Source organism: Rhinolophus sinicus, linkage group LG05 (genome assembly GCF_036562045.2).
Source record: "Rhinolophus sinicus isolate RSC01 linkage group LG05, ASM3656204v1, whole genome shotgun sequence".
NCBI lineage: Eukaryota > Metazoa > Chordata > Mammalia > Chiroptera > Rhinolophidae > Rhinolophus > Rhinolophus sinicus.
In genome coordinates this window covers 76,918,879-76,939,950 of record NC_133755.1, presented here as the reverse complement: position 1 = coordinate 76,939,950, position 21,072 = coordinate 76,918,879, and the positions used below count along the sequence as shown (strand labels likewise).

Here is a 21,072-nt window from a genome sequence, read left to right as displayed (position 1 = left end):
CCTAAGCTTAGAGTCCATGCTCTTCAAGTGTTGGGCTATGCATTAGACCACGTTACATACTAGAGTCATAAGCCATGCGTACAACATCCTGGCAGTTGGGTTGGGATTCCACAGAATGGGGTCCCTGGATCTTGATGTGGCTTCCAAAGCACCTCCACCAAAAAACCAATTTCCATCTTCAGACAGGCCATGGTCAACGTGCCTCCCACAGAGAGTGAATGAAGAAACATTTATTAAGTGTCCTTCCATGTGCTAGGCACTCTGCTGGGACATAATATCCCATTTAATCCTTACAACTGCCTTGTGAAGTAGTTTTGGAAAGACTATGCCTTGTCAATACCCTGCTAGCGGAATGTTACTGGGTGCATCCTCTTTGGGGGCTATTTGGCAGTATCTATCAAAACATATACCATTTGACTGAGTCCACTTCTTGGAATTTATGCTACAGATATACTCATAATGGGCAAAATGATATATGTGCTCAGTTACTTTTGCAACATTGTGTATAACAAAGAGACTGAAAACAATCTAACGTCCATCTCCAGGGGACATGGCTACATAGCCGTGTGGTAGAATAGTAGCAGGTATAAAAAATGAGGAAGCTCTTTATGAAATGATATTAAGCAATCTCCAAGGTATACTGTCCATTATTAAAGGTCAGAATTTTGTGTGTAACATGCTACCCACCATTCATACATTTTAAAAGGAAATATATAGCAATACATATGTGCTTGCAAACAAATTATCTCTCAAAGAAGATACAAGAAATTGGTAACATGCATTGCCTCTTAGCTAGTGAACAGGCGGTGGGAGGGAGAATTTTTTCTATACCTCCTTTTGTACCTTTGTAATTGTACCATGAAAATGTATTGCTATTCAAAAATTAAATAGAAAATTAACTTTTAAGGTAGAATTTTTATAAAATCTATATAACGGAATATGATGTAGTCATTGAGAATGTTTCTGAAACATTTCTCATAACTTGAAAAAAACTCCACATATTTTTTTAAAAAGCAGAACACAAAATTGAATTATAAATTATTTAAATTTTCTTCTTTCTTATGCTTATATGCTTGTCTATGTTTTATAAATTGCAATAAAATCAGTAAGAGTTTATTAAATAGAAAAAGATCCCTTGTCCAAATGACTTTCAAATCAGAATCTCCAGCCTCCATCTTCTCCAAATGCCAGCCCCAGATTTCTGGGGACTTCTGGACATCCATGGACTATAGGTGCTCAAGCTCAGCTTCCTCTAACAGCAATCCCCAAACCTGCTCCTTTTTTAATTTAAATCAGTTAATAGCATAATCATTATAACCAGAAATCAGTCATCTTGACCACTTTCTCCCTTGCTCCCACCTCTCCTCATGCTGCCCCCTCCCACCTGCCAAGTTGGTCACCAAGTCCTTTGGGACTACTTCTATTATCTCATCTCTGAAGAGTCCTCTTATCACCATTTCTGCTGTTCCTAACTGAGGTGGGCCCTTACCAGTCTCATCAAGATCTAGTCTTTCCCTGGCACTAAGGAGGCATATTTCTAAAATATGCATGGATGGGACCATCTGCTCCTCTGAGAGCCCCCACTGTGGTGAAGCTGATCCTTTCCAAGTGGCATTCAAGGACTTTCCCAGTCTCCCCTCAATCTAACTCTCGAGACTCCACCCTGACACTCTTCCATCAGTGCCCTTGCTCTCAGAGTGTTTCTCTGAGCAGCCCCTCTGTTCCCTCTGCCCAGGATACCAGAAATCTCCTCTTTAGAAAATTCCTTCATCTCTTTCCAGATACAGCTGAAATGTCCCCTCCCCAGTGGAAACTTGCCTGTTGTCTCTCCATCGTGTCCAACAGAATTCATCACACTGTGCTCCCAGACATCTCATAGCACAGGCCAGCCCACTTCCATTATCCTGTCAGAGTTAACTGTGTATGTCTAACACATCCCCTTGCAAGTCAGCTTCCCTAAGGCAGGGATATTATTCATCATTGCAGCCTCAAACCTTGGCACAACACATGGAATATAAGCAGGGTACAATACATTGCTTCTACAGAGACAGTATAGTGAAGTTGATGGGAAAATCATCCCAAATAAATTTCACCTTAGGTCTTGTTGGGAGAGGGGGCAAGATGGTGAAGTAAATGCTGTGCTTGCCTTTCCTGTGACCACATTAAAATTACAACTAAATTATAGAACAATCAACCTTGAGAAAACTCTGAAGACTAGCTGAACAGAAGTCCTATAACTAAGGATATAAAGAAGAAGCCACATCAAAACTGGTAGGAGGGGTGGAGATGCGGAACAGGCCAGCCCCCACCTCCGTGAGGTGGTTGAGAATCAGGAGGGATAGCTTGGCCATGCAGGTCCCCTCCATTTCAAGGAATGAGGGGTCCCAGCCCCACACTAGGTTCCCCAGCCCAGAGTACAAGAGGAGTCCCCTCAACATTTGGTTGTGCAAAACAGTGGGGATTCCAACCATCTGGATGAGATGGAAGGCTGAGGGAAACCCAGGCAACCTCTTAAAGGGACCACATACAAACTCACTTGCTCACAGGCACAGAGGGATGGTAACTTAGGAGGTGCAAGAGACATACCAGAAGAGACTTAGCTGTGTGACTTCGGGGCAAGGACTGGAGGGACAATCACCATTTTCCCTGTATAGAACCTTCCTCCTGTGTAGCCTACAGGCAGGTGCTCTCCCCCACATGGCCAAATCTGAATCTGTATTAAACTGGTGAACTACCTTGCTCCACTCTGTGACTCCCTGGGACTCTGCCCCACCCAACTCGTGCAACACTGGAGTCACTTCCCTTGACCGGCAGCCAGCCCTGCCCTGCCCACTCCAGGAGGCTCTTTCAGCAGCAAACAGCTGACCTCAGCTTATGCGCCACCAGAAGCACTTTCACAGCCAGTAGCCAGCCCCAGCTACAGTCTTTCTTGGACAACTCTCGGGGGTCAGTGGGACCCAGGCAGGTGGCGGCTGGCTTCAGTGTGCTTTGAGCCTTTTGCTGGGCAGCTCTAGGCTTAATATTGGCACCAAACCAACATCTATATTAACCTGGTGACCACCACTTGCCCCACCCTGGTGACTCCCGGAGAATCTCCCTCACCCAACTTGCATACCCCATGAGGCTTTATCAGTGGATGTGCTTTATGGGAGCCAGCAGGCAACAGCAGGTCTTGGGTTCTGGGCTTTTTGCAGAGCTACCCCAGGCTTGGTACTGGTGGCAGCCATCCTTGGTTCACAGCGTGGCCTCTTCCACGTGCCTCCAGATCCAGCACAGGCAGTGACCAACTCTGGATCTCTGTGTAGCTCCTACCAGGTAGTCCCCAACTGATCACAGGCAGTGGCTGATCTGGGCCTGCACCAGAGCCCCTCCCAAGAAACCCCAGAATTAACATCCTGGGGATCAGCTTCATAGCACAACGAAGCACCACCCAATTAGTTCCACAAACAGCGCACCCAAAGGGTGGTCTCAGCATGCAACAGGGTCTGTTGAGGAAAATTCTCTCTGCAGAGTAAGCCCCCTGCACAGCAGCCCTATGCTGTGAATGTGGCCAAATTCCGCAGCCAGTCAGCCTGAAGGTCAATCTGACCCACCAACATGCCAACAGCTATCAAGGCTCAACTATAACAGAGGAGAGCACATAGAATCCACACAAGGGACACTCCTGGAATACCAGGTGACCAGGGAGATTGCGCCACTGTACCTCAGAGGGCACCTGCTACATAAGACCACCAGGCCAAGACTGGGAGACATAGATCTAATACATAGAAACAAACACAGGGAGGTAGCAAAAATGAAGAAACAGAGAAATATGTCCCAAATGAAAGAACAGGAGAAAACTCCAGAAAAAGAACTAAATGAAGTGGCAGCAAACAATCCACCAGATCTAAAGTTCAAAACAATGGTTATAAGAATGCTCAAGGAACTTAATGAGAACTTCAACAGAGAGATAGCAAGCATGATAAAGGACATAGAAACCATGAAAAAGAATGGTCAGAAATGAAGAATACAATAACTGAAATGAAGAATGCACTAGATGAAATCAACAGCAGACTAGATGAAGCAGAAGATCGAATCAGCCATTTGGAAGACAAGATAGCACAAAACACTTAACTGGAACAGCAAAAGGACAAAAGAATACAAAAAAATGAGGACAGTTTAAGGGACAACAACGGCGTACCAACATTCACATCTTAGGGGTATGAGAAAGAGGAGAGCAAGGATTTGAAAACTTATTTGAAGAAATAACCATGGAAAATTTTCCTAATCTAGCAAAGGAAACAGACATACAAGTCTAGAAAGCGCAGAGAGTCCCAGACAAGATGAACACAAAGAGGCCCACACCAAGTCACATCATAATTAAAATGCCAGTGGTTAAAGACAAAGAGAGAATCTTAAAAGCAGCAAGAGAAAGGCAACTAGTAACCTATAAAGGAGCTCCCATAAGACTGTCAGCTGATTTCTCAACAGAAACTTTGCAGGTCAAAAGGGATTGGCAAGAAATACTCAGTGATGAAAAGCAAGGACCTACATCCAAGATCACTGTACCCAGCAAGGCTATCATTTAAAATTGAAGGACAGATAAAAAGCTTCCCAGACAAGAAAAAGCTAAAGGAGTTCATCACCACCAAACCAGAATTACAAGGAATGTTAGAGGGATTTCTTTAAGAAGAAGAAGGGGGAAAAGAAGAACATAAAATTTCACTTTCCATACAATTTGTCTGCCATAAATGTAACGCTGCAGTAAAATTCAGTTGCTTTACTGTTTAAGTCCTGGACTACTGGATGCGCAAACACCTCACAATGAAGGAAATAAGTTGGTACTAATTCACTTTAGTGGTTAACTTACATTGTACTGGCCTGTAGATCTGTATATTTATTTCACGCCCAGAGCATTAGTCTTTCATTCACAAAGCTCAAAAGAAGATGAACAGACTCCACTAAAACTTTTCAAACATTTTCCAGTCAGGCTAAACAAAACAAAGAAGATTCCACTAGAAAGACCTGCTTTTGTTTAAGTGATTACTAAGTTAAAATTAGGGGTAAACCAAGGACATTGTGTAGTGACATGTTTAGATTCAGAATGCCCAAAGGAAAAAATCAAAAAGAATCTTCTCACTCTTAGCTTATAATAAAATATGCACCAGTCTTCACCGGAAGGTAGAGGTCACCTTACATGGGTTTGGTCTCCAAGCCTGTGGGTGTTTCGCAGTAACCAAAGTCACAGTCACAAATTCTCCTCAGTGTTTTGGCAAAGGAATTCCTCCGTGCATTTTCTCTTCTCAGTTCTGGGTCCCTCAGCCCAGGAAATACCTCCCAACAGGTTTCAAACGGCAACCGAAAAGGTCCCCCCAAACCCATTCTCAGTCATGACTTTCAGGGTACTGGTGAGTCCCTCTTTGTCCCCAACTTTCATAAGTACCTGATCAGGTCTTCCATCTGTCAAAAGGTAGATTGCTTGTGTTTCTTTATCAGCAAAAGCAGTTTGCAGGGCATGCAGAGTATTTGTGGAACTTCCAGTCTACAGGAGGGAGGGAGGGAGGGATCGAGGGAGAGAGAGAGGGAGAGAGAGACCAAGCACACATTTGAATCTCAAAGATGACCTCACACAAGTGTTATTTTCTGCTTTCCCCAAAAGAAAGAAAAGTACTTGTGAAATAAAAATAAATTAGAATTATACTGAGATAACAATTTAAGCCCAGAAATTCCCAGAAGCCAAACACCTGGGTGTGCTGTAGCCACTATCCTGAGGGTCCCAGACAGCAGGAAGCCAGGACTGTGGACTTCCTGTCCTGATGCAGAGCTCTTGATGACGTTTTATGTTTGTGTGCTTCTGTGTGAGGCACTAACACAGTTACTGCTCGTTAGGCTGACAGTATAACTTAAACACACAGCCTGAGGACACCTGGCAGGGATTACGTTTGCGACAAACCAGGGTTGATTCATGACACCGAGCGTCAGCTAACACAATGTGTTATCACTAGCTATCTGGAAGTACAGCAAAGAAATTGTCAATTTAAAAAACTCCTGCAGTTTCTGCCCAGGGATGCAGAGCACAGGCAAGGATGTCACCCCGAAACTCACAATGAGAAAAAGCCAGACAAACAGCAAGCATGTGCCTGCTGTTATGCCCATCAGAGTGCTCAGGTCACAGGGCAACAAACTGGCCCAAAATATGGGAGAGCTGGGCACCTGCAGAGTCAGGCTTCCTGGGCCGGGTGCAGCAGATTCTCATAAGAAAAGTTTGGCTGGGGCAACTGGTGCCGGCAGACGCTGCCCAGGTGTGCACTGGCTGCAGGCTGAAGAGCTGGAGGCCACAATGATGGGAGGGTCTGCGCTCTCTTGAGGGCCATTTCACCACAAACCCCACAAGGTGCTCACAGAAAAGACAGGGAAGAGTCTGGGGACTATCTCCTTCACAGTGCAGGGATGGGAAAGGGGAACAGCGACACATGAATTCCCAAGAGACCCTTCCCCTGTACCTCCCCTAGAAAACAAAAGCCTTAATCTGTGTGTGGTGGGGAGGAGAGGAGAAGGGCACAAACCACATTGTGTTAGCTGAACACTGGGTGTCATGAATCAACACTGGTTTGATGCAAACATGATCCTCGCCAGTTGTCCTAAGGCACTGGTGAAAACCCAGGACAGCTGGTGGGAGGAAAGAGGGAAAAAGAAACCCTCCCCACCTGCAGAAGGGATCAGAGCTAGGTGCTGGGCTTAGAACTGCTGACAAGGCCACACCCCGAGTGAAGATATAAACTAATGACACTGGATTGATGTGATGTTTGTAGACACAGTGAGTGTCTATGTGAAGCCACCGCCATTGCTGGAGCCCAAAGCACTGTCTCCAGAATGTGCCTGCCATGCTAACCTCCGCTGGTGATCAAGTCAGGCTGCTCCTCCCAGACCCAGCCCCACCTTACCTTAATGTCTCTAACCCAGGACTGAGCCTCTTTCAAATTATCTTCATCAATTTCAACAAGTTTTTCCCTCCAAGCAACTGCTTGAGCATCAAACTGCACAAAATTGAATTTCCTTTTATATTTCAGTTGTTCCTGTAAGAGATGATGATTATTTAGCCACGAAACCACTCAAATGTAAGAAAATATTAGGATAGGTCATGGTTTGATCAATTTTAATTACTATGATATCTATTTTCAGTTCTAGAAGCTAAAAATTACATTCAATAGAGAAAGTCTTTTCTAGCACAAAAGGCATTTAAGTAAAACATCTGTACAGTTTGGATGCTAACCTTTACAAGTGTATATATGTATGAACATGTTGTACATGTAACATACGAGGTGTGATCAAACAATATGGTAAACATTTAAATTACAAAAAATTATTATAGTAAAAGACACATTGCCATTAATCCCCCTCAAAATGCTCCCCCTCACATTGAACACACTTATCCCATCATTCTTGCCACTCTCTGAAGCAGTTCTGGAAGTCCTCTTTCATGAGTGTCTTTAGTTGCGTTATCATGGCTGCCTGGATGTCCTGAATCATTCTGACTTTGGGGAAGAAATTGCACGGTGACAGATTCAGTGAATAAGGTGAATGTGGATGAGGACACACTGTAATGTTGAGTTTTTTTGTTTTTTTGTTTTTTTAAAGATTTTATTAGGGAAGGGGAACAGGACTTTATTGGGGAACAGTGTGTTTTTCCCAGAACACATCAGCTCCAAGTCAAGTTGTTGTCCTTTCTATCTTAGTTGCAGGGGGCACAGCCCACCATCCCTTGAGGGAGTCGAACAGGCAACCTTGTGATTGAGAGCACGAGCTCCAACCAACTGAGCCCTCTGGCCGCCCAGGAGCTCAGTGGCAGCTGAGTGGCAGCTGAGTGGCAGCTCGTTGTCTTCATTCTAGTTGTGGAAGGCACAGCTCACGGGCCCATGTGGGAATTGAACCAGCAGCCCTGTTGCCCAGAGCTCATGCTCTAACCAACTGAGCCACTCATCCACCCCCGTAATGTTTTTATCTGACAGAAATTGCTGTACCAGAAGTGATGTGTGACATGGAGTGTCGTTATGATGGAGGATGATTTACAGCACTTTAAAACACACCTTCTCTGGACCATAGCTCACACCCGACTGACTGCACCAAACAAGTCGAAACATCACACACTGTTAACTAAGGTTCGATGTGCCGCTTCCGTACTGAAGATCCCTGCCTTTCCGTTGGGTGGTACTCAGCAGCAGCATTCACCATATTGTTTGATCACACCTTGTATACGTATAAGTTCATGTATATACTGTGACATCAAATGCTGTCTTTAACACTGATGTTACTCGTGCATTAAATATGCACACTAAATGCAATATGCTTAAGACAAGGAAATCTGAAACAGTGTCACATTTGGTAAGGCCATTACTCCATGGCGTATCTGGTCACTTGCGTTCCATCTGCCCATGTTTCTCCAATAGAGGTTTACCAAATTAAAAGCTGTAATTTTGTAGTTGTCAACACTCCCCACAGTTATTTTCTGTGGTTAATGCTCACGTCAGTATGACTGGCTCATGACAGCCCATGACACCCATTTTTGGGTGTGGAAACTCAGGGTTAGGAAACGCAGCCGTGTGCTTCACGTCCCACAAGTCCGAAGCAGCATGGGCGGTATTAATAAGGACGGGAGGCTCCTACCCATCAGCCACATTCCCCCCTCCCACACCTCTGAGCTGGGCCAGGGCACATGGCACCCCTCCCAGACATTGGAGATTGAAATCCAAAGGCCGAGCTGAAGCTTATCAGGAAAACCGTGGAGGTATGCACACACCACAGCTCTCAGGGCAGAGAAAAACCTGAAGCAATGGACATACCTGTGCATTACGGAAAGGACCTGCCCAGGGAGCTCTGCTTACAGAGGAGAACTGAGGGCTCTCTAACTGGCAAAGGGGATCTTTCCTGGAATGGCTTCCCTGTAGATTCTGGAGTGTACCTCCCCTGGGCACCCCCACAACCACTGCAGGTGCACTCATGATACACAGGCCCCCAAACACACGAACGGACAGCTCCATCCAACCTGTATAAACTGGATGACCTTGTCCTTCACCAAGTCCAATTTGCCCTTCATCGAGTGAGACGTATCAATGAGGACGTAGACGCAGTCATTACGCACTTTTCCAAAAAGGGCTTGACTCCCATCCTGCAGCCATTTAATCCTAGGCAGGAAATGGGGTGAAAGTGAGTGGTTACAGCCTGTGGGAACAAGAGCATCTTCCTAAGAATCTAATGACACATCTGGGGAGGCCTGTGCTGTGCTGTATTGTTTCTACACAACCTTCTGTGCGTGCATCACTCACTTTGAGGGGTTTCTTGGGGAAAATCCTACTTGTGGGCTGGCTCCCTCATCAGCGCCCCCATCCATCATCAATCCAAGTAAAACAGAACAAGGAATATCCATAGGACAGAAAAATAAATCCAACACTGGATTCTGAAGCCAAAAGTAAATCACTGCCAGTCATCTGAGAGTTTGAAGCCGTCAGGTCTGACTTCAGACCATTTGTCCTTCTAACCCTGCCGAATTCAGTCAAGTTAGTAATGCCAGCACATTTCTGAAGCTTTGATGAGGCTTACGGACTGTGTCAAGCAAGCCCAGGTCCCCACAGGAACCAAGCACCAGGCAGTTGTAGGAGCAGGACGGCTTCTGTGCTCCAGCTCAGGCTGCCATCACAGAATGTAAATTAAGTTCATGGCTGTAGGCAAAGGCTGAGGGATGGGGCAGTGCAGGTGCAGAAAATATCTGAAACTGAGTTCAGAGTTCAGCAAGGCCTAGGCAACTAGAATCTGTAGGGTGAATACGGAGGACTGAATGAAATGAGATACATACAACACATCAAAATTTGTGAGAGGCGGGTGAAGCAGTACTTCCTCATTTCTAGCTTATGCTAGAAAGAAAGAAGAGTCTCTCAGATCAGTGACCTAAGCATCCACCTAAAGAAACCTAAAATAAGAAGAGAGAAGGAAATAAAAAGGTAAGAGCAGAAATCAACAGCATAGAAAGGAGAAAACCCATATACAATGTCAGAGGCGTAGTAGCTTGGGGGAGGGGGTTACCACTTTGTGAGGGGTATAAATGTCTAACTATTACATTGTTTTGCACACCTGAAACTAAAACAAACAAACAAAAAAAGGCAAATTAAAAAAAACAAAAAACAATGAAACCAAAAACTGGTTCTTGGAAAAGATCTATAAAATAATGATTAGAAAACAAAGATGCCATAAATTACCAACATCAGTTGTATATGCATTTAAAGAAATTGAACACATAGTTAAAAACTTTCCCACAAAGACAAACTCCAGGCCCAGATGGCTTCCCTGATGAATGCTACACACACATAAGGGAGACATGATACCAAGCCGCCACAAAGTCTTCTGGAAATAGAGGAGAGAAAAGCTCCCAACAACCCGACACCTGGTGGGAGGAGAGGGACAAACAGACCTGGCAGCTGCCAGGTGGAGTATCTTTTAAGCAGCATCCTTTTTCCCTGATCTGCAATCCAAATTACTCTCCCAAAAGTCACCCCTAAAACCCTAAGCAGAGAAGGCTCCAGACACAGGGTTACTAATTTATCTGAGTGACCCGTCAGTGGCTGGGTTTGAGAAACTGGGGCTGTGGAGAGTTAATATGGGGCAGACAAGGGCTCCGCAGCGCGTGGCTTTGTAACAGAAAACACAGGAGGGAGAGAACTCTCACTGCCAAGTGGCCACTACAAGCTGGGTACTCACCTGTACTCATCAGATTTGGTATCTAATCTAATCCAAAGAACATATTTATAATGGTATTATTATTCCCACTTTATAAATGAGGAACTTTACGCACAAAAACGTTAAGTGGCAGTGCTGGGATTAGAATCCAGCTCTATCTAGAAGCCTCTGCACCTACATGGATTTGGTCTTTGTGGTCTGAGGTGTCCCCTAGGCCTGAAGGAGGACCACCGCCATGGGGCTGAGGTGACACCTTAGCACTGCCAGGTTTTAAGAAATAGCAGCGTTGAGAGGGAGTGGGTGATGCTATTTCTAGCTGCTAAGATACTCATAGACATATATAGCATTCCACATTGTGGAAGTTGCCCTGAATGTCATGTGCAAGAGGACAGAGGACAGTTGTAATGGTCCCAGTGTTCCTGGGGCCCACAAGACATGGCAGAGTTCTCCTTGGTCCCTCCAGTGACGCACAGCCAACACCAAGCTGCACCTTTGTTCACTGTTTTTAAGAGTCTGCACTGGCATCAAGGCAGCTCAGAATCTAAATCCAAACACCCCTTGTGATACCAGAGGCACCGGCAGACCTCCAGACGGCTGCCTGGACTTAATCTGCTCCTCGGCCATTGCTCTTGGCTAAGCGTTACCAAGAGGTCAAGCAGGTCTGAATTTCAAGACAGACTAGACCACCTGTACTCTCTGCAAATACCTGCCCTGGATGCGGGCCAGGGCTGCGTGGATGCTCTCACGGTACCAGGAGTACTTCTCCTTGGTAACACAGACGTGCACCAAGCTCCCGTCCTTCCAGGGAGCGTGGACAAATCTGCTGCAGTATTTCGCGTGGATTGTCTTCTTGTTGGTCTCCTAAGGAAAGGACAAAGGACAGAAGCAACTCAGAAACCATGCAGAGAAGAGAAGTGTCCGGACAGCACCTCCATCTCTGCCTTATCCACCCAGCTTTTAGCACTCTCTCCCATGGTACAAATATTGAACTACTGGCTCAACAAACATGCGCGGGGCCTGCTCTGTATAGAGGCCTGCGCTTGCGGCCATGAACGATGCTCAGAAAGATGCAATCCTATCTGTGCCCCAGGGAAGCTAGTGTGTCCAGCAGAGTCCATCCGGACAATGTGCAGCCAGAAGAGGTCTGACCGCTGCACCCTGATGCCCATTAGTATTTAGAGGTGGGGGCCATGGGGGATGGAACAAGGAAGGCTGAGAAAGAACATCAGTGAGGGAGGAGGTCAAACAGGACAGTGCATTTTCTGCAAGTAAAGGAATGTCAAGGAAGTAACCAACTTTATCAAACGGTATAACAGGCCAAGTAAGAAAGAGACTGAGACTCGACCTCTGGAGAGAGCGAATTTTGGCGGAGAGGGGGCCTTGGACTGGAGTGTGTTCGAGAAGCCTAGGAGAACTGCGGACCTGGGGAAAGGAAACTGAGGAGAGCCAGAAGCCAACGGGGGTCAAAAGGCCGTAATTTTAACATGGGAGGAATAACACCATGTTTGTATGCCGAAGAGGAGGTCAGAGCAATGCAAGGTCAGGGTGTGGGAAGGGCCATCCACAGGGGTCTGGCATCACTAAGAATTAAAACAGAGCCAGTAACAGCAAGCCAGAAGCTTGATCATCAAGGAATGCCAGAGGTGACCTGGGCTCAGTAGGTGATAGCCACAGGAGGTGGCTGTCTGATGACATGGGAAGAGGACAGGACAATGATGGAGAAGCAACAGAGAGTAGCAAGGAGGCCACCACCCAGCTCCAGCGCCACAGGGGATGGGAAAGTAACCAGGGCGAGAGAGCCCAGAAGAGCAGGCAAAGGAAACATCTGGGAGCACCTGAGTCTCTGGGGGTTTGCTGATGACTTCCGATTGCAGAGGGCACAGCAGAGAAGTTCTGGGGTCAGGGAGGAAGGGAGGTGCCTCAGAGAGGGAGGTCAGAGCCGCACGGAGAGGAGACAAGGGTCAGGTGGTGACCGATGCACAAAGGGCTGAAGGGCATGAGGAGGCCACCGCCATCACAGTGCCCAGACAGTAGGAGAAGCTGCCTCTCCCTCATCCTCACCATGTTCCCGGGATGGAACACACAAGAGTTCTCCCTACTCTCAATCCCGCCACATGCTGTCTCCCAACTGTGCCTCATGCACTGCCAGTGGGAGACCAGATCACAAGGGACGTGGTCAGCATGTCGGAATAAGAAAACACAGTGTGAGAGTAGAGCAAGTCTGAGCGCAGACGCTGCCTCAGATCCAGCTGCCTGACCTCTCGGAGGCCCTGACACCAAGCTTTCTCAGGTGTGATCTGAGAACACAAACACTCACCTAGTATGAAAAGCACAGGGGCATTCCATAAATGTTCATTTCTGACTCGCAGTGTTTGTAATAAAGAGAGGGAGGAAGGTACCATGCACGGGGCAGCTCCGAGAGCCAGGCACAGTGCTCAGACATGCATTTTTTAATTTGGACTTTATACCACCCACATTACAGACATGACAGTGAGTCAAACAGGTTAAATTACTTCCTTACTATCCCAGAAATAGCATTCACAGCCAGGGCTTCTCACCCCAAGTCTGCTGCACTTCCCATCAGATCACACTGCCTGGTACATAGTGAAGGCTCAGTAAGTAATGGAATAAATGGTGAGACTCTAGTGGGTTTTTGAGCGTCAGGGCCGGCTCTGTACACGAGCAGCACCAGTAACTAGGGGTGCGATTTCAGGGGGGCCCCGAAGTATCAGGTTCCCAGACTTCGCCTGAAATTCCCCATTTAGCAATGCATTTTTGTCTCCTCCTCGCACCTGCTCATTTATCTTAGAAATGTTACACAGCGAGGCCTTTTCAGTCATTTATTTTTCAGTGTGATGAGTTTCCTAGATCCGTATCTACCAATCGGTTTTTAGGGTTAAAACATTAGGGGGTCCCTACCAAGTGGGAGTCTGGGGGAACCCTAAATAATCTACTTATTTCACGGCCTGTTTCTCGCTACCTTACACACATCACAACTTTAGGCATAAATCCAGTTTCAGATATGTATCCCCAAATACTGAAAAGAAAGTTGTCCCTTTTTCATCAACATTTGTGAAAGAGGAGAGCTGTGCTTCTCAACTTCTACCACATTGTTACTTGTTAGCACTAGAAACCTGCAGTAAAATTCCCCATTTATAGCCACATTCTTCAAACTCTCCCTGTAAAATTTCATTTAAAATGGTAAGAACCAGGAGGAGATCAGTGTGAAAGACAGGCGGAGCGTCCCACTCTGTCATGAGCTTGCAGTAAGCTATGTTCAAGTGGACAGGGATTCCTATTTTCCAATATCCAAGGCCTAATGAATTTTAAACATGAAAATTTAGTTATGTATGACTTCCTGAAGTAATAACATTTCTGAATAACGCCGACAAAGTCAGAAAAGGGCTGAGGAGGAAACAAACGAGAGTTCCCTGTGCAACCCAGCCATTACTCCGTATCCTGCTTACATGCCAGGAAATGAGTCTTACATCGATTCTGCATTTTGCTAATTCAGTTTTTATATTTTCCTCCTTGTAGTTCACTGTCAACACACGGCAATAAGAAGCTATTGTACCCCCAAAGGAAAGCCCTTCCCTGGAAGTCGGGGAGCCCTGTGGCCAGAAAGCCCAAGGAGTGCCAGGGACTGGGGCTTCACCTCTGAATTGACGGGCATCTCAGTGGTGACCTCGACATTGACTCAGAGCCTGGCGGCATCTGTGAAGTGGCTGGTATCTGAGAAGGCCCTTCACACCCTCTCCCAGCGTCTCTGCCACGCTGCCCTATGGGCATGTCTGCTCTGTTGCTGCCCCTTCACTACCTTCGAAAGAGCTTCCCTTCAGTTTTACAAATTTAGGATATTCATTTATCCCAATTTTCTGTCTCATATTGTGACACATTTTAGTCTTTCCATCATTCTAAACTTTTGAGTCTTCTGGGTCCTGTTCTTCACATGAGTGTTTCTCTAAGTGTGGCCCCTGGAGTGGCAGTTCCAGTATTGTCCGGGAACTGTTATAAATGCCAATTCTTGGCGCCCCACCCCACCCCACCCCCCATCGACTGACTTGTGCTACAGTTTAGGGGCCACTGCCATAGGCCGTCATCTTTCCACACGAGCCAGAGCCTCTCCTTCGGATCCACTGGCACCATGGAACTGCAGCTCCCAGACGTTCTCAAGTACACACTCCCAGTACCGTAAGCCCTTAGAGCAGGGGGGTCCCAACTGCGCCCGCGGGCCAACTGCGGCCCACAATCCATTGTTAATTGGCCCGCAGCAAATTCCAAAAATATATTTAGTTTACTTAAATAAACCAGGTGAGGGAATACGGACTTCACCTCGAGTGAGTGGCCCGGCTGTTTGTGAATTTTACCGCATATGGCCCTTGGTGAAAAACGTTGAAAAAAGTTTGGACACCCCTGCCTTAGAGAATCCGATCTTACATTTACTAGGAACCCACTACATGCTGGCTGGTGGTCACTAGACTAACATATCTTTGATATGGTGACAATACAAGAGGACCCTAGAAATGCCCGCTTTGAGCATATTCACCAGCAGTTGCTCTCTTCCATTCTTTAGCCACCATGTTGAATAATTCTGAGACTCATAATACCTGAATCTCTACAGGCCCAGCTCCTGGCTTGTGTACATTCACTGTATAATTCACTTATCTCTAGAAACTGTTCCCAGACTGAATCTCCACTCTCACAAGTACCATTTAGAGAAGTGCACGGTGGGAAGTAGAGGGCACGCTTCTGTGTGGAAAGTCCCAGATCCCTGCCATGCTGCCTTTAACCATGGTCCTGCTGGGCTCTGGCCAGAAGGAGGCCTTACCACAGAGGACAGAGAAGGCCATGCCTACCGTGGGCACTTCACTTACCGCGCTGGTCTGCACAGACTCATTTTCAGGCTTGGCTTTTATATCGACAACTCCATCAGCATGGCGGAAGGTGCAGTCGGCAAGGACATCATAAAATGACAGCCTCTGGGCTTTTAAGCCGTTTTTCTGTAGCCACTTCTTAGAGTCCCAGGTGTCTTCCGGATTTGACTCATTCTGGACAGAGAATGCTCCCAATTCTGTGTTGGCAATCACAGCTCATCAGTCATTCATACTATAAGCCATTCCTACTTCACCACCACCCCTGTGATATCTCCCAGGCTGGCACATGTTCTCTGCTAGACTGCATCCATTTTCGGAAGCACACTTTCCAACACAGCACTGGCAGAGCATCAGCTCACAAGACTAGAAGGCAGGGACCTGCTGCTGTTCAGCTCACTGCCACCACTACATAAGGTGACTGGCCCCACGCATAGGTGGACATGGGGGACAGACCAAGGTTGTGTGTCGGGAGAGCACTGAACTTGGGGTAGGAGGCTCTGAGTTCAAGTCCTGCCTCCATCACTTCCTAGCTTGGAAGTGATGGCAAGTTGCTCAAACTTGGGCGAGTCACTCCACTTAACCTCTCTGAACTTCAGCGGAATTCTTCACCTTCAGATAGCCTCTGTTTGGCCTTCCTAGGTGTGTTGAAGTGATTCAAGGAGAAGAGTCATGTGGCACTGCTCTGTAACAAGGGGGAGGATACGTAAGGGTGTGTAACCTGCATGGACGTGGAAGTGACCAATCCCAGAAGGCTGGCGGGCTGCCTCCCACAGGAGCTCCCCAGTGAACCCGGCAGATTTATCCTGACTCAGAGCCTGGCCCTCAACTTGCCGGCTCAGAAACTTCATATGTCAGTTCCTGCACCTGGAGCTGACTTATGGCAACTCACGTTAGTCAGGCTGACAAGATAAAGTATAACCCAGAGGTCAATTGCTCAAAAAACCCCAGCCTTCCACACATTCCCGTGGTGTTTTCCAAAGGCTTCCTATACTCTCTAAGTGGGACATGGTGTTATGCCCCATGAGCGGAAAAACCATGTGAGCCAGCCATCATAGAGGCAGCAAAGTATTTATCTGGGTGGCTCAAAACCCCTACTGTCTCCTAAGGGGGGCTGGGGTATCTGGGGTGCCTCACAGGAGCTGCTGCCCTGGCCGGGACAGCTGACTGTGCACCTTTCCTCCAGCCCCGCACAGCGGCAGCACACAGCCAGAGTGAAACTAACCACGTTGGGAGCATTCAGAACCTGGGAATCAGCAGATATTACAAAGCAGGGCTTCTTTGCTCCAGTGAGTGGACTGGTAAACACTTACCTGCATTGCACCGGGAGGCAGGCAGAAAGGATCCTGAGCTTTCAGTCCCATTGGGACCAGCGAGCACTAGGAGGACCAGGAGAGGGGCTGGGCAGGGGGTCATAAAGTGTCCACGGAGCATTAGGTCCACTGGCCACACAGCTTATGTCCACTTAGACCTAACCCTGCACATTGCAACTCTCTGAGCAGTTTTTAAATACTGACGCCTGCACCCTGCCCATTAGACTCTGTTTTAATTGGTCTGGACATGGATTTTTCAAAGCTTCCCGATGACTGTGCTGTGCAGCCAAGCTTTGCACTTGGGGTACGATGGAAAGAGCTTTCTATATTATAAGTTGGTGACCCCATCAGTTATGCTTCCACCAGACACAGATTCAAGTCACATTACACTTTTAACTAAAAAGTAGTGCTCACTACTAGGGAAATGAAAATATTATCCGCAGCCACTCATTACTATATTTAAGGGGATCTATAATTAGAATAAGATTTGAAGATATAAAACACTTTGGAGCCAACTGTTTCTCAATAATACCTAAAGGATCTGTCCATTAATCCTACCTATGAGCCACGTCCTCAAATTTTAATAGAACACTTTTTAAATAATGTCCTCTGACACCTACTGGGGCTGGAACATCTCAAAGGACCTTATGAACCTTAAACCCATCTGGCACCAAAAGCCCCTTTGGGCACCATGGCCAACGCCAGCAGTCAGTTTGGACACGAGTCACAGTATCCTCTCACCCTGCACAAGATGCTCTGATCAGAGGCTTCTCATCGCTTCTTGTCCCCAGGTTCCCTGCGTGACCGCCTTCATCACAGGGAAGCAGGACAGAGAGAATAAAGCTTTTTTGTTAGTGGGATCCACCTTGTGAGAAATCCCTAGGTGGCTCAATTATTGTTACTTATATTCTGAGCCTCTGTCTCCTCTGTATTCCTACTTTCTTATTTGCCTCCCTTCTGATCAATAGCAATAAAATTTTCATTCAATTATTGCCATAGCAACATGCACACTGTCACAACCTTCTGCTCTGTTTCTAGTTGCCTTCTTTTAAAACAGTAAGGCCCTTTATCGGTCATAAATTCCAGCTTACCAGAAAATAATTTCCTAAAAACACATCACATCAAACTAAGTTTAACAAGGGATTTTAAAGAGCCAGAGACTAACTTCTGACTCCTTCTAGCTTCACCCAGGACCAGGCGGTGTGGTCACTTTTAGGGCATGAGTCAGGCTCACAATTATACTCCAAAAAGGGGGTTGGGAGGAAGACCCCAAAGCAACTTGAACTTCATATAGTAAGGAAAGAGCAGTCAAGCACCAAAAACGGCCTAGGTGCTCCCAAGCTGAAGAAAGGGGAGCGAGGGGGAAATCTTCTCACTTTCAGTGTGAATTATAGCAGTTAGTGGTGGCCCTCATTTTGCCTAGCGGGTGGGGGGTGGGGGCTGACCCAGTCATAGAGGCCCTTGTTAAGGGACCCTTTCTATGCCCTGCAGTTACCTCAATGCGAGTGTCCCACAGACTCTCCCCTGCAGAGCCTAGGATGGTCCCTCCATTTATTGGGAGCTCCCAGCTCATCCTGGCCCCACTGCTCTCCTTTCCCAGGTGACACATTGCTCAGAAGTGTCTGCCAATTACAGTGGGAGAAGCACATGGCAGATCACATCTAGTCCATGGAAGCAATTGGCCTGGTCTTCTCCGGCCTGCTTATCAACTTCAGAACATGTTTTAATGTGTAAGAGTGACTGGCCGATGCTTTTAAAACATCACTGCTGTAGCCAGGCCACAGCAAAATGACAAATCGGGCCCAGAATCTCAGTGCCCACTCCGTCCCTGAGGCACAGTTTCCAAGCGTCTTCCAGCAACAATAGGTTCAACACCAGCCACAATGGGTTCAAATGCCTGCCTCACGAAGAGGCTTCATCTCACGTGTCTACTTGGCTAGGCCACACTACCCAGGTACGTGGTCTAACATCATTCTAGATGTTTCTGTGAGGTTATTTTTTGGGAGAAATTAACATTCAAGTCAGTAGACGTTGAGTAAAGCAGATAATCCGCCTTACCATGAGTGGGCCCCCTCCATTCAGTTGACGGTCTTAAGAGAAAAAAGACTGACATGACATCCCCCGAGGAAGAGGGGACTCTGGCAGCAGATGGCCCTCAGACGTTCTGCCCTGGGTGTCCAGCCTGCGGCCTGCTCTGCCCATTCTGGACTCGCCAGTCCTCATGTTCATGTCAACCAATTCCCTCTCTCTGCAGACACACACGCGTGCACACACGCACGCACGTGCCTGCATACGCACACACATTTACAAATATCCTGTTGGTTATGTTTCTCTGAAGACCCCCACTAAAAGTCACCTGTGCAGCTCCTTATTCCTGCCACTCCAAGTCCATGTCACTTTCACGGGAACCATCAGCTAATGAATAGACTAGAGCGCTAAATCTGGAACCAACCTCAGAGAGCTCCAAGGTCAACGTTTGCACACTGTTCCGCGAACATACTTCTAATGCATGTTAATGGATATTACTCAGAAAGAGGGAAAAAGTTTGGGGATCTTAAAGGTAAACAGTTTCAAGACTCTTTATCACATGCCTGTTAAGCCTCTGTGGGACCCATCGGTGGGCTCACCAGCAGCAGAGCTGTGAACAGTATTTTCTAAAGCTAGTCAGTTCCAGAGCCTTTATGCACAGAACATTTGGGAGGGCTTAGATTTGATAGATGACAGTATGGTACACACTGCCCAACATTTCTGTGATCACAGGAGACATGAGACGCTAGACCCATCCTTGGCTGCCATCTGGCAAGTGGCACAGTAGGAAATGCATGCTGTGTATTAGTTGAAAAGGAAAGGTTCAGAAGAAGGAGGTGATGTCCCACAAGAAGAAAGGAAAAAGGTATTACTTTACAAGTAGTCAGGAAGAATGTTTAAACAACAACACATGCAACTGGCCACAGAGAAATAAGGAGTGATAATCAGGTTTGTGACAAACCTGCAAGAAGGCTGAGAGAAAACCACTGGGAAAGAATGTCGCAAGCCACATTTAACGTCTACATCTAAAATGACATTTCAAATAAACTAAAAAGTGTTGAGGATCAGTGATGTAGGCAACACATTACTCCTTAGGCAACAATTTCCTTAAAAATAGTGTGACTTAGCAAGGCAAACACAGATTAATTCAAGTTGTTTGGAATAGAGTGGAAAAATCAAGATTAAGGATTGAGGGAAGAATTAATGGAGTTTGGGAACTTTAGGTTAAGAACCTGAAATTCATGTGGTACAGAGAATGGGAATTCTGAAACAGTGGGAATACTAGAATTAAACCAAGACAGAAATCTGAATCTGTTCCCTTCAGAAATTAAACTATTGCCACTTTTTTTGATCTTGCATCAACACTGCCAACATTTTTTTCATGGATTCTTTTTTAAAAATTGAGATATAATTCATATACTATAAAATTCACCCTTTTAAAATATATAATTCAGTGGGTTTTATTTACACAGTTGTGCAAACATCACCACTATTTAATTCCAGCCTACTTTCATCATCCCAAAATGAAACCTTGCACTCATCAGAAATCACTCCCCATTCCCATTTACTTACCCCCTCCCTTCCCCCCCCCCCCACTAATTTAGTCTATAGATCTGCCTGTTCTGGACACTCATGTATATGAAATCATACAAATCGTGTCCTTTTGTGTCTGGCTTCTTTCATTCAGCATAATGTTTTCAAAGTTAATCCACAATGTAGCACGTAGCAGTACCAAATCACTTATTATTAGAGATTGTTTTACTTCTACCTTTCCAATCAGGAGACCATTGTTTCTTTTTCTTGCCTAACTGTGTTGGCTAGAACCTCCATTACGTTTAAGTATTCCTTTGTGTAGGTCCATATTTCCCTTCATTTTTCCTTATAAAAGTATCATCCTCTTCCTGCCTAAGGGAGTTCTTCTAACATTTTCTGCAGAGCAAATGTTCTGATAATAAATTCTTTCAGCTTTTGTATGTCTGGAAATGTCTTTGTCTTTGTTTTTGAAATATATTTTCATGGAATATGGAATTCTAGATTGAAAATTTAAGGTACTGAATGGGGAAAAAAAAGGCATCACTCCACTGTCTTTTCACTTGCAACAAGAAATGTGCTGTCATGCTCATCTTTGTTCCTTCATACATAATGTGCTTTTT

General features: G+C 46.1%; 1 protein-coding gene across 8 annotated transcripts in view; it reads right to left on the bottom strand.

Moving 5' to 3' along the window:
• Positions 1-21,072, bottom strand: part of VWA3B (von Willebrand factor A domain containing 3B) — a 165,234-nt gene that overhangs the window by 80,208 nt on the left and 63,954 nt on the right. For all 8 annotated transcript variants that reach the window (XM_074332566.1, XM_074332567.1, XM_074332568.1 and 5 more), the window contains 5 exons: positions 15,582-15,778; positions 11,414-11,568; positions 9,023-9,161; positions 6,924-7,055; positions 5,423-5,521 (listed from right to left, as the gene is read on the bottom strand). In XM_074332566.1, the coding sequence (XP_074188667.1) occupies positions 5,423-5,521; positions 6,924-7,055; positions 9,023-9,161; positions 11,414-11,568; positions 15,582-15,778 (722 nt within the window). The remainder of the gene's footprint in view (positions 1-5,422; positions 5,522-6,923; positions 7,056-9,022; positions 9,162-11,413; positions 11,569-15,581; positions 15,779-21,072) is intronic.